This window comes from Branchiostoma belcheri, unplaced genomic scaffold (genome assembly GCF_001625305.1).
Source record: "Branchiostoma belcheri isolate BF01 breed outbred unplaced genomic scaffold, Haploidv18h27 scaffold121, whole genome shotgun sequence".
Lineage (NCBI taxonomy): Eukaryota > Metazoa > Chordata > Leptocardii > Amphioxiformes > Branchiostomatidae > Branchiostoma > Branchiostoma belcheri.
The window spans coordinates 299,388-312,436 of record NW_017802614.1 but is presented as its reverse complement, the minus strand read 5'-3'; the positions used below and the strand labels follow the sequence as shown (position 1 = coordinate 312,436).

Sequence of the window (13,049 nt, the reverse complement as noted above, 5' to 3'; positions counted from 1 at the left end):
AAGGAACTCGTAATGAAACTCAGAATGACAACCGGAGCCGTTAAATGGAATCAGACGTTAAAAATAACTGCTGAAGTACCTCCCCGCATGTGCAAGTCATCCTTATTGTCACTTCCTCCATTTTCCGCCGATTCTTCGTATAAATTGGGGAAGTAAAGGTCTGAATCCGCGGTATTTGTAAGTTAGAAGTAATATACGCCGAAAACAACCAACACAAAGGTTGCGCAACAGTACGTTGACCCCTGACCCATTGGCTAACCAGGAAGTGCCGATTACGTGTCCTGTGAACGCGTACTAAAGTATCCCCCCAGCGGGTCCCACCAGGCACGATAATGAGACGTTGATTGACGGCACATGTGGTTCACATCTGAACAGTTTCAAAGAAAGAATTTATCGACACCCCTCTGTGTGAAAGGTCAGATCAGTGGTCGCGACCTCAATCGTCCTTATACATGCAAAGGTCAAAAGCTGAGGCCCACTTTCACACTGAAAGGGGTGTCCATCGGCGGTCTAAACGCATCATTTTCACGCACTAAAACACACATACTAAAAAACCAAAACAACGTGCACCATCTACAGCCCAACAGCAAAACGTATACCAAGTCCCAGACATATCCGTCCACCCAAACGCGAGAAACGGGTGCGAACGCAATTTTCGTCTTCCCTCACAAAACCTCCGCGCTCGGGATATACATCCCTACCCGGAGGTAAGAACTAAGTCTTTGCCATTGTAAATATTTTTTAAAGTAACTGAATGTTTTAATAGCCAGAAATTAATTATGTCACATGATATTTTGTATTCCTGAGCCTGGCAAAAATATGGAATTAAACCACTAGATAGGAACAGTGTCATTGAATGAATTAATGTATAAATCAATACCAGTAAGAAACATGACCAACATATATTCAGCTACAGTACTAGTTTAAATTAATGCTCGTGTATAGGCCCAGGGTACCATTACCATCTTTATCTAGTACAACAATCATAGCTCGTAAACTGTTTCTGTCACTCCAGAGCCTAATGTCTATATTCACATTCCCATGTCGTGTAAGGCTGTTATGTGATTTCATAGACCGTCTCCAAAAATGAGCTCCAGTGCAGCTTGGACGTCTCCACCTGTGGCCTGCAGGGCTCGCAAACTCAGGGCATCGTCTGTGATCCCCATCTCACGCATCTGCTGCAGCTGGGACTGAACACACACGCACAATATTAGAACAGAACATCAGACTAGAAACTAAAGGTAGTGCAGTGGGCAGTGAAGCTGAAAGGGTTGTCAAAGTCTGCTGTCAGTGAAGAGTGGATAAAACAAGACAGTGGGGTGGCCTGCAGAGAAGGGAACTGGGATTTATCAATTGTTCCAGTCACATTCACAAGTGTCTACATCACCACCTGAACACCAACACACCACATGTCATGGGAAACCATGCATTACTGACTCCACACCAGCAATGTTTTGTGTGACAACCAGTAGAACTGGTACCTGGGTGGCAGCTGTCAGGGCTTGCTGCATGGCCTGACTGAACAGGTCCTGGGTTATCATTGGTTGAGAGCCTGCAGCTTCTCCTCCACTGGCAGACGCTGTATTAGTAGAACTAGTGGGTGTGGTGGCAGAACTAGATCCACTTGTGTTAGCAGTCGGTCTCTGTACAGCAGACGACATGCAGGACTATAAGTCACACAACTGTCCTCATACCACCATTTTAAAACAAGATATCAGTAGCTACTAGATGTGCTAAATGCAAAGCAAGACTTGTACATCAGCCAGAGTTGTACATGTATTTAGATCTTAACTGGAGATTTACCGAACACTAATTATCACTTAAGATAATGGTACATAGAACCATCACATTTTTCTGTAACAGTAACACTGAACACACTCCAGTTTTGCCATACCTACCAAACATTAAGAGGCAAAGACTTTATATCACAATTACTGACTCCATTCACACCACAGAATTACCCACCTGTAGCACCTCCTGTCCACCCTGTGGCTGCATGTTCATGGCTGCTGTTGCTAGTGCAGAGGCCAGCTGTACAGGTGTGATGGGGCTGGGTGTGGCAGCCTGGGAGTCATTGCCTCCTACACCCTGTAACAAGTCAACACCTGTCTGAGGATGTGCACACTCAAACAAGTTGTTCATAGGTTTGTAGTTCAATCCTAAATATAGTTTACTGCCAGCTACAATGTACGGATACCATTTAAAGAAAAAGGCAATAAGAACCAGTGGAGGGGGATCATGGTTCACACTGCAGCCTTTGTGTTGAAAATAGTGAAGCATGTGAGCAAGGGACATTCTTACCTGGTCAGCTGTCTCCATATCCTCGTCCTCAGAGTCCATCCCAAACAACCCCCCTCCACCTGAACTGGACCCCCCCTGAGCTCCCCCTGATGCTGCTTCCTCGTTCACAGCAGTGGCGATCAGGGTGGCAGCCTGCACCAGGCAGGGGTGGGCAGTCACTATCCTGTAGAGAGGAGCACGACAACATGGCTGAGAAATGGTCACCTTTAAGACAGAGCTTCAGTCCACACGTATTCCCCAAACATCAAACATCTATTGATTTAGAGCAAAATGGAAAATTCAATACTTTGTGTAGATCGAGGTCTCAGATAGGAAGAAACATAAAAATCTTACTTCTGCACTTGAGCTGGGTCTGCCAGGTTCATTAACAGCTCTCCATCTCTCAGCAAAGCTAATGATGATAGAAAAGCAAAGATTTTTAGAAGTCAAGATTAAGCACCTGCAAGAAAGGTACCCATTGAAAGTACAAAAAAATGATGTACATATAGTCAATGCTATCAGTTTAAACATGTATTTTAGAAATATGCAACTACAAACAACAAAACTAACCCAGTGCAATTTGATCAGAAGCCAGCCCTGGTGTTGCAGCTATCACACTCTCCATTGTTACAGGATTGCTCAGGACTCGTTGTACCTGCAAAGGAAAGCGACATATAATGTGCATCATTACACTTTCACTACGGCTCAAAAACTCTTTGACCAAAAGTAGCGCAAATGGTCTTCTTCATGATACAGTGTGTAACTTGTAAGTGAGGACCTGACTGCCTGCAACTTGTGACATTCCGGACATGTGGTCCATCAATATTCATTGAACTAGGACAGGGCCGATAATGACTTCAAATTACCATTTTGACAATGAGTCTGACCCATTGTCATGTTTATTCTGGAAGGTCACATTTTCTGGGCAGTGGGGTTTTCTGTTTACTAGTACTTGTTATACCAAGGACATTATACAGAATATCCTTGGTTATACCAAGGAGCGTTACTAGTATACTAAGTACTGTACAAAAGGGTATTTCTCACTATTTCCCTGTGGGCCGGGTTGAGCAGGGCAGACTGTAGGGCCACCAGGAGTTGTCTCACAGCAGTACCTCCAGCTGCTTCTGTACATCAGACAACAACAAAAAATACATATCACAGCCATTGAAATGCATACAAACAAATATAGTAAAGAAATGTTGAAAATACAATGTACATGTAACACCATCTGGTTTGAATTTTATTAAAGATTCTCGTAATAAAAGTCTACTTAATCCACTTTACAAAAGTTTATGGTGAGACGGGTTCAACAAATGCAGTAAGTCTGGAATATTAGTTACATAATTTTGGTACCTGGTTGTTGTTGGTTCTCAGTTGTGCGTTTCCTGAGAACATGCACAGTGCTACCCTTTGATACTCCATAGCTTTCCAATGTCTTGTTATCTCTTAAGCAGCGTCCACAGTAGATGAGTTCTGAAAATACACAGGATCCAGTTTCAGAAATTTAACCTTTTGGCATTGTGAAATTCAGCTTGTTGCAAGTGATGCAAATATTTTTCTGAAACTGGAAAAGAATGGACCCATATCCTATATGGACACTGCCAGGACCCTTTTTCCTGGTGGCATCTTCTTCACAAAGACACCAGGGCTGGCGCAGTTGACAATTTCAAGGTTAGATAGAAGTACAACATCAGCAAGAAAAAAATACAACTCATAACCCAAAAATCTCATCTATAAGTTAGTATAACTTTTCTCATTAAAAAAAATCAAAAAGCGTCTATCCAGAGTCTAGCCACTGATACTTTCAGCATGGAGGTAACTACATGTATCTAGCTTATTTGACTCAAAATCTTAGATACATGTATCCAGAAAAATAATGCAGGAAATTATGACGACACATAAACACAGAGATTTGCTTTATCATACCGGCATGACATGAACACTCTTACCTAGCTCCGAAGTTGGGCAATCAAGCTTTGAAGCGACCTGTGTTCGGAAGATCTCTACACTTTCAGACAATTCCACTTCTTCAAGACTAAAACGTTTCGCAAGCTCGCGCAAATTTCCCTCTTTTTCCTTGAAGTCCAAGCGAGTTTTCACGTTGATGGTCGCCATGTTTGTTATTCTATCCCAGCATACATTAACCCTTCCGCTAGGAGGCGCTTCTGTCAGTCTGACGTCATCCAATCACGAGCGCCCCCTGGCGGAGAGAATGTCTAAATGATGAGCTCATCGGTATCAACCATTGTTGTATGGAGGGTAGGGAGGGTTCAAACTAAATTTGAAGACTTATGACGGTTGTATGACAGAAATTAAATAATTTGTGATAACTCAAACTTCAATCTAATTCATAGTAAAGGAAAATACAAGAAGAAAATATGTATTTGCATACTCTCATATTGTAGAAAGCATTTACTCCCTTTAGCTATCATATAATGGTACAGTCTTGCCAGGTTGGCCACGGCCACGTCATCATGTTGTTTCCCAAAATAGAAAATTACGCCTCACTACGTTGATGTGTCTTCCCGTTACTACACTGAGGTGGAAGTGTTGACGTTGGCGATATAAAGAAGACTGTGTGTCACAGGGCGGACGACAGTGTGTCTTATCAACCCAGCTCGTGGGATACACGTTTGCCAGGGTGAGTTGGAGATTTTGTGACTGAAGACATGTCTGTTTTGGCGATACAAAATGAACCCGGAAGTTGGATATTTGGAGAAACTGTAGCAAGAAGCAGATGTGTTGGTGGAAAAATCACAAGACAGGTAATGTTAGAACCTAATGACATAATGTGTGGCACCTTGGTGTGGTATTGTGTGGTCCTACTGAGGGGTGTGTCTTATTTTATAGAGTAGAGTATAGGGCCCATTATTAGTGATGAGTGATCAACATCAAGTTAATATTCACTACTGCACTTTCACTAAATATAGAAAACTAACGTTATAGCTAAAGGGGCCAGTTTGGTACTGTAAACAAATTGTTGGGCATCAAAGAGAAGATTTGTAACCATTTTCACATTTGTGCAGGTTATGTTTTTGGTAGCATTTGTCTGTTTGTACTAACTTAAAGTAGTAAGTGATATCTGTATCGGTATAGCCAGTATAACCGCTCTTCGGCGTAACACACCAGCTTCGAAGACACGCGGCGCGGCGGCAGCTAGCTATATCACACCGAATGACTCGTTACACTCAAGACTTACTTGATATAGCACAACACAAAAAATAAATTATGGATGGATTGTAATAAAACTTGGCCTTGACCTCAAAATAATTAGATTTTGGGCTCCCTAGCGGCTTGTTATGGTACTGCAAAGATTTTTAAAAAATATCTTTTGATCGGGACATGCTTGCGTTACAAATTTTAGTTGGTATATCACTTTTGTGCTGAGGAAGAAGTGACATAAGTTTGTGACATTTTAAAACTTCAGGATCGTTTCTTAAAAAATTTTAACTCAAGAAAACAATTGATGGAAAAGTTTTTATTAATCCCACCAACAATTCTATTTGATATGTCTGTACAAGGAGCTCCTGTAATTGGTCCAGGTAGATGTCCAGAGTAGACAGTCTCATAGCTTATGCCAAGTACACAGGGTCTCTGTCAATCCATCCACAGTGTGGTCATCCTCTGGCTGTCTGTTCTGACTGTCAGGTGTTATAGCTCTCACGGCTGGTTGAGAAGCTGACATGGTTTAATAGAACCATTGTTGTACTGCTTGGGGGTATGTTACTGTCAGAAATGTAGTTGTACTGGTGGACTAACATGTCAGTTGTCCACTAGCCAATTAGCTGCCCTAGTAATTGGGCCATTAAGCTTAGCTGATGAAACTACTCGTGTTCTCAGTAGTCAGGTGACCTGTCCGACCAGTAGTGCTGGGTCGAGTTAATTGAGGGCATCACTGTAAAACATGGCCTCACCATGCCAGGATGGCGTTACTGTCATTACGGTTTGTCTATTTTGTAGTGTCTTTATAACGCTGTTTGTTTTAGACTTTGATAATTATGTGCAAAAGTAGCAATTACCTTAATGCTGATCATGTAGTAACTGTTTTCAAATATCATTAGTTGACTTGATTTTTGTGCCGTAAATAGCATGTACATGCAACTCTGCAGTGCATGTAGGCTTAATTACAGTTCCTACTTTAGTCTGTCAAAATTTAGTCAAAACTGCTGCATAGGCTTGTCTTGCAAGCTCATCAAAACTATGTTGTCTTGAAACATTGAGACAGATTAAGAAATGTGCTTCTTTAAGTTTAACCTCTGTTGTATCAATTATCATGTATTGAAAAGAGGTCAAGGACAGTCAATGACTTTTTGAATAAGCAAAAGAATGCTAGTGTTCTATTATCATTGGTTTGCTTTCAGTCCCAACATAGGCTTTTGTTACATACACATGGTGCAAGGACCAAAATATATGAAAGGTACCATGGTATTCATATTCAAGGGAGACCATAGATACTAGTAACCAGAGACATCTCACAGTTGACAGTAAAGGTACTGTCTGTGCTCGTTAAAGGGTACACCCCAGTTTATTTGGGGCTTCTATTCAAGGCTGCTGCTGAAGAACACTCAGAAGTAAGGCTTGAAGCCAAAATCAATTTTTACCCTCAAATCACAATTTCTTACGCTTTTTAGTCATGTTAGTATCTATGAATATGACCTCAAACTGGAACCCTTAAAACCCTTTTGTCACTTTTTTACCGACACTACCACGGACCTGGTCATGAAAGAACTGGGGTGTGCCTCATTAGGTCCATACTGGCATTGAAGTATGCTTTGTTGACAGAACAATTACCCGGTAAACCTGTAGTGTTTGAGTAACTGTGCCTTCACTGTTGTAGCATGCTGCTGGCATTTTTCTTGTTTGATACATAAGAGCTAAAAGTTGTATATCTCTTGCAGATGACAGATGTACAGACTCTGCCCACAGTCAGCATCTCAGATGATGTAAATGTGCTGGATCTCCTGTTTGACGACAAGGAAGGTGTCCTCATAGACGACGCTTTTGTGGGATCCATGGGATCAGATGATTCCAATGGACTGTCGCCCAGCTCCAGTGATTTGGTAATTAAAGATGCACCAAGCTAGATTTACATGCTTGATAGGGTAGAAATAAGTCAAACCCGCTCGTCATCAAAGGCTAGGCCATTGTTTGAAGTTAATAGTTATATGTAACGAGAAAGACAGTCCTTGTGTAACTTTAAGCCTATCCCCTTTTCTGTTGAGTGTTGGTATAGCTTTTGCCTGTACGGTCTGTCCTTTTTAAACATTACCGGTACCATTCATCCTGTCTGACATTCCTGGTATTGCCCTGAGACATCAAATGTCAATATTTCTCCTCCAGGGCAGTGAAAATGGGACGTTCATGTTTCCAGAAGACAATCTGGGCTTCTCTGACCTGATGGAGGCAATCATTGACGGAAACACCAGAAAACCAGAAAACTTCCAGCAGGTAATGGGTGGTCTTATGCTTTTTGTTATTTGATACAAAAAGTTACTTTCAAATAGCTCAAAGTTCAAACCTGTTTCCCTTTCCCCTTTGCTAACAGCTTCTCCCAATAATACTGGTCCATAATGTACCCACATGTTGGTTGAAACATCTTAAAAATATCATCCAGAAATTCTGGATTCTGGTTATCATTTAATGTGACAGATATGATGATGCAGGTGTGATGAGTGCACAACACTTGTACTTACAGGATCCTGAAACAATATCCACTGTACAGACATCAGACACTATGAATGAGGATGATGAGGACAATGCAGGGGATTCTGATGTCTGCATAGACCTGCGTAAGTTTTATCTAGCTGCTACAAAAAGGTTCCATTTTCTCTGTAGATAGGCACTTGCACTTGAGCTATGCTGTTGGTGTCATAAAAGATAAAGCATAACAAGAACATAGAACAATCCTGACAGTGCTGAAGTACTCTAGCATGTATCTCTTCTTCAGATTGTTGAAATGTTCTTTTTGAAACTTGCCATTAAATGACTTTAAATTGTGAACTTCATAGCAAATAACTTCAAAGAAGCTGTCATGTTGTCACTATTAGTACCAGTACTTTGTTTATATGTAGATTGTTTTCCAGGTTGACCATGGTAACTGCTGATTGGTAGTGATAGTACAGTTTAACAGTACTGAAGTGACCTTTGTTATGTGTCTCCAGCATGGGGTGTTGCAGATGACTACTTCAATCAGGACTCTCCAGAAGTCGACACTGACAGTATGACACTCCCCATGTACACCAAGAGTGGAACGAAGGTCAGCATACCTATGGCAATGTTTACTTCTGAGTTATCAGTAGTGTATCTGTAAATGCTGAAATTAAGCCCAGTGACTTGCAAATTGGGCTTTAACCGTAATTATATTTTTTCAGGGTGAGATAGATATCCAGCACTTTCTCTTAACATGTGCCGTTATTACATGTTGCAGTTCCCTGAGCTAAAACTGACAGATGAAGAGAAGAAACTTCTCAATGCAGAGGGTGTTACCTTGCCACAGCACCTCCCACTTACTAAGGTATTATACATGACATTGTCCCTTCAACCCTGACTTTTTCCTGATTGTGTCAACTAGAATCTCCTAGTTTGCATTCAAATCCATTTGACATTAAAAGACATTTCCAATTATTTCACAGCAAGAAGAGAAGGCACTGAAGAGAGTGCGAAGAAAAATCAGAAACAAGGTAAGGTCACATTCCAAAGAATTCTGGAGCATAATGCATGTACAAGAACATCTGATGATTCTTCTTTGCCTGGAAATGATTTGTTCAAATGTGGTTCATCAGACTTTTCATTGTTTGTCCTGTATTAGATCTCTGCACAGGAGAGCAGGAAGAGAAAGAAGGTGTACATGGATGGACTGGAAGACAGGTAAGACTGACTTCATTGAGGATGTCAGATTGTAAATGCAAGATGATCTATGTTGTATTTTCGAAAGAGTCTGATTTCCATGACTTTTTTTTACAGGGTTAAAGCCTGCACAGCCCAGAACCTAACTCTAGTGAAGAAAGTACATCAACTTGAAAAACAAAATGCGTAAGTACTAAACTTCTAAAATCATTTCTTCTTCAAAGTTTTAACTTTGTCACATGTTTCTGTAATCCTGTATTTGCTTGCTATTGTTGACTTGACAGTGTTTGGTCATATTTTGCAGCACCCTCATGGATCAGCTTAAGAAACTGCAGTCTCTGATCACAAATAGCACCAACAAAACCACACAGACCAGAACTATTGTCATGGTATGTACATGTTATAGCATCTGATTATATGTTGTATAATGTACCAGTATTTGATCATTCATGAAATCACAATATTTCAATAAACTAATTATTTATGTTTCAAAAGGCATAATTAATGCTTCCCCATGAGAGATGCTGATAAGAAATATTATTCATATGCATAACACATAATATATGATATACTTACCTTTGTTTCTTTTGCCCCCCTCCCCAGGTACTTCTGTTGTCTTTTACACTGCTGATCTTCCCCAGCCTCAGCCCCTTCAACAAAAGTCCTGAGTCGGACTCTTCAGTTCAGGGCCATGTGCCCACGGGAGGTTAGTGTTCACTGTCATGTTGCTTAGGGCTTCAATAGTGACTAGTCTGACAGCACATTTAAACTTTATTTTTGCATACAAGCCAACATGTATGTAACCAAAATTTCCATTTCCCTACATGTAGTTGTGTCCAGGAATCTCCTAAATGAGCAGTTCACCCGTGTGGGGGAGATGGTGGACGGACTGGACACCTCCCTGGCTGACCAGTACTCACCGGCAGAGGAAGGCATACCTGCAGACTCACTCAAGGTCAGGCAGCCCTGCATCTGTTTTATTCCTACTGAAACACAGCTGCAGAATTTCAGAGCATAAAATTTCAGTATTGTATTTATTTCTTTGTCCCTGTCAAGATCAACTCATCTACACATCTACTCATGCTCCTTTAGTAGAATATAACTTTTACCAGGACAACTTAGATACAAGAATTCAACTAGAAAATACAAAATATTGTAAACACTGCAAGTTTGTTTGTTTGATCCATTCTTTATTCATTCTTATTATTAGACTGACAAAAACGTTTGTACTTCCACAGGTATATGTGGTACAGAACACCAGTGGCGAGTCTGAGGGCTCAGAGGCTACACAGTGGAAGGACATGCGTGTAGCAGAACAGCCTGGGGACAATAATGCCACACAAAAGCCTGTCATAAAGCATTCTGATGAGATATAACCTCATACACTGTATGTCTAATATATGTTAAATGCCTTGACGCATTACATGTATATGTAACGTTATGTGTTTGGTCCAACCTCATCACACTGGTCAAAGCAAAGGTGCAATTTTGTCCTCTTAATATATGAGATTACTTATTATAATAAGTACTTCAATACCACTTGGTAGGATGTGTTTAGAGGGTGTATCACCCAGGCTAACACAGTAAACATGTAAATGTTGATGCCCATTTTGTAAAAAGTACCAACTTGCTTGTTTCATTGCTTTTGGGAGCTCTCCTACATGTAAGTGCTCACTTGCACGGACATACACATGTATACAAAGATGTATGAATGAAGAAGGATGTAAGTTTTGATATGTTCTATGTTGTACAGCCATGGGTTAGTGATGTTTGCATAGTACTATAGGTAATGAGTATGAGCCTCAGAGCTCATTTTTATTTCATCACATCTCATTTCATCACGACTTAAATAATCTTATAACATAGTGTAAACCACGCATACAGTGGAAGTGGAATTAGAATGCAGTGTTTGTTATAGCCTGGGTGCCAGTCCTGTTTTGGGGTTGCCATTACAAATTGGATGACACCCACGCTATGTTTGTTATAGGATGATAAAAGAATTATGAAATATCTTCAAATGTTGTACACTGATGATGTCAAAGTACACTTAAAGTGTAAATATTAATTATAGATCATTATAATATAATCATATTTCAGTCCATACTTGGCTGAAAATTTCTATAAAGTGAATCTGCATTTTTGTGGTTTTACACACAAAATAACTTACACAAGAAGGATTCTTAACTGCTGTGTTGTATATATAGATGGGGATATAGAATTGGCTGAATAAAATGTCTGCATTTCAGTAATGTTGCTTTGTTGTGGGATACTCTTTCATAAGTTGATCCACTTATAATATCGCACATTTATCATTCCCAAACTTAACCATATAAGAATATGTTGTAGGTTGTTACAGTGTGTTCTCTCACAATTTGTGGCCCTTAAGTATTTTTTTCATGCTCTTGCTTTAGATTTAGGGTCTCCAGAGGTGTGGCCTTATACAGTATAGTTTGTACTCTGACAGTGCATTCACACTGTTCCCCTGACTAAACTGAACAAAAATCCATCAGTCCATAAGCCATGTTGTTCTATCCCACTGATTTTAGGCAGCATAGATGAACAGCTGGGTGGATGTGTGTCAAGTACTGCACACCTCCCACCTCCAGGGTTACTACTGGATAATCTGCAGAGGGAAGCATAAGCCATAACTGAACATGAGTACCAACTTTGTGCTAAAAAATTATTGTGGGATGATGCCACTGGCTCAAGTTTCCAAACTTCTTGAGCTAATTGTCACAGTGTACAGATCTGAGATGACATATACCACTTACAATAACAATACTTGATGACAATTAACTGCAATCAAGAAATTAAATTCCATTCAAAATAATCACATCACATTTGTCAAGACACCACAACTATACTGAACATGTGCATGTTGAACAGGCTGCCTGCTTGGCCTGCACATGCATGTCCCCTAGCTTATGGTTACCAACTATGTAAAAAGTCAATTACAACCAATATTTATAACTTGTTTTTGCTGAAACAAGAAACTTTTTTGAAGTTACTGACCTTTCCCTGAGTTAGAGTTGGAGGAGTGGACTGTGGAGGTGATCTGACAGTACAGCTGGACGTGTCGTCTGACCAGCAGGCTCTCGCACAGACTGGTCAGCAGAGACTCAACAGGACTCTCACATCCATCTCCATCAGCGACCTGCACATTCCCAGCAAAACATCAAATATTAATATGATTTCAAAACAGTTTTACCATGCATTCTGATCTGTTCTAGATTAAGTGAAAATTCTGAAGTGGGTAGAGCATATGAACAACTGATGTAATTCATGCAAATGATGACCTTATTTGACAATAATCAATGAGACAATGAATTCATCAATCAAAACGTAACATTATTTGGCAAAGGTGTGAGGCCATCTTTTCATAAGAAACAATACAGCAGAATCAAAAGATATGTTACCAAGAACATGACAATGACTAAATGTTTTTTTTTTACATACCCATTCATTATTGCCCCAGCCACTCTCTCTTAGAGCCAATCTCCCTTTCTTCTGTGCTTGTCTCTTTAAAATGTTCCAGTGGTCATCAGTAAGCCCAAGCACTCCCCCTATCACATCTTGTTGGCAGTGCACATGGGCTGTGCCAGTGCCATCATCAACCAAGAAGCTGCATGGTGCAATAGTCTGAGTTATTAGTCATCTGGATTACTAGTTTAGGATAATCCATGTTTTATTAGAACATAGCACTGGTGACTGTACTTAACCATTAAGTTTGTTTTTTGACTAATGACTGGCTGTACTACAACAGCCTCAAATAATAAATGATTAAAAGAGGTGCCAAAAACAGTTACTCAAGCAACTGGATATGATTTTTAAAACGGTCAGCTGATTAAAAGAGGCTTTGATACATGTATTCTGAATGATTCAATGCCTTTATGTGTCTTTTAAGGCTTACATCTGTATCATGC

At 40.3% G+C, this 13,049-nt stretch overlaps 3 protein-coding genes across 7 annotated transcripts in view; 2 read left to right on the top strand and 1 right to left on the bottom strand.

Moving 5' to 3' along the window:
• The window catches only part of LOC109463026, a 9,047-nt gene extending 8,211 nt beyond the window's left edge, over window positions 1-836 (top strand). The window contains exon 10 of the mRNA XM_019759696.1: window positions 712-836. The gene's annotated coding sequence lies outside the window, so the exon portion shown is untranslated. The remainder of the gene's footprint in view (window positions 1-711) is intronic.
• Window positions 1-4,442, bottom strand: part of LOC109463024 (ubiquitin-like protein 7) — a 6,544-nt gene extending 2,102 nt beyond the window's left edge. Inside the window, exons 1-9 of one of the 3 annotated variants that reach the window (XM_019759690.1) lie at window positions 4,230-4,440; window positions 3,634-3,753; window positions 3,325-3,404; window positions 2,851-2,935; window positions 2,635-2,692; window positions 2,302-2,464; window positions 1,966-2,088; window positions 1,482-1,643; window positions 920-1,190 (exon numbers count right to left, since the gene is read on the bottom strand). In XM_019759690.1, the coding sequence (XP_019615249.1) occupies window positions 1,068-1,190; window positions 1,482-1,643; window positions 1,966-2,088; window positions 2,302-2,464; window positions 2,635-2,692; window positions 2,851-2,935; window positions 3,325-3,404; window positions 3,634-3,753; window positions 4,230-4,395 (1,080 nt within the window). In that variant the 5' untranslated portion in view covers window positions 4,396-4,440 and the 3' untranslated portion in view covers window positions 920-1,067. Of the gene's footprint in view, window positions 1-919; window positions 1,191-1,481; window positions 1,644-1,965; window positions 2,089-2,301; window positions 2,465-2,634; window positions 2,693-2,850; window positions 2,936-3,324; window positions 3,405-3,633; window positions 3,754-4,229 lie in introns of those variants that run through there. The other 2 variants (XM_019759691.1, XM_019759692.1) reach the window with 2 other exon arrangements.
• A 292-nt stretch (window positions 4,443-4,734) lies between these two features.
• On the top strand, window positions 4,735-11,369 carry LOC109463022 (cyclic AMP-responsive element-binding protein 3-like protein 3). Of its 3 annotated transcripts, none has more exons than XM_019759686.1 (13): window positions 4,735-5,045; window positions 7,179-7,340; window positions 7,621-7,728; window positions 7,976-8,069; window positions 8,442-8,536; window positions 8,708-8,794; window positions 8,913-8,960; window positions 9,089-9,147; window positions 9,244-9,312; window positions 9,431-9,515; window positions 9,730-9,832; window positions 9,957-10,081; window positions 10,365-11,369. In XM_019759686.1, the coding sequence occupies exons 1-13, from the start codon at window positions 4,950-4,952 to the stop codon at window positions 10,500-10,502; spliced, it is 1,269 nt and encodes a 422-aa protein (XP_019615245.1). In that variant the 5' UTR covers window positions 4,735-4,949; the 3' UTR covers window positions 10,503-11,369. The 3 variants fall into 3 exon arrangements, with proteins under 3 accessions (XP_019615245.1, XP_019615248.1, XP_019615247.1); XM_019759689.1 differs by having other exon boundaries at window positions 4,738-4,921; XM_019759688.1 differs by lacking the exon at window positions 4,735-5,045 and adding an exon at window positions 6,135-6,223.
• Window positions 11,370-13,049: the final 1,680 nt, after the last annotated feature.

Bases quoted from the DNA above. Each gene is read 5' to 3' on its own strand.
- LOC109463022 (XM_019759686.1), top strand. From the start codon at position 4,950: ATGTCTGTTTTGGCGATACAAAATGAACCCGGAAGTTGGATATTTGGA. The intron at 7,341-7,620 runs GTAATTAAAGAT...TTTCTCCTCCAG, and splicing joins CGCCCAGCTCCAGTGATTTG to GGCAGTGAAAATGGGACGTT. The intron at 9,516-9,729 runs GTATGTACATGT...CCCCCTCCCCAG, and splicing joins AGACCAGAACTATTGTCATG to GTACTTCTGTTGTCTTTTAC.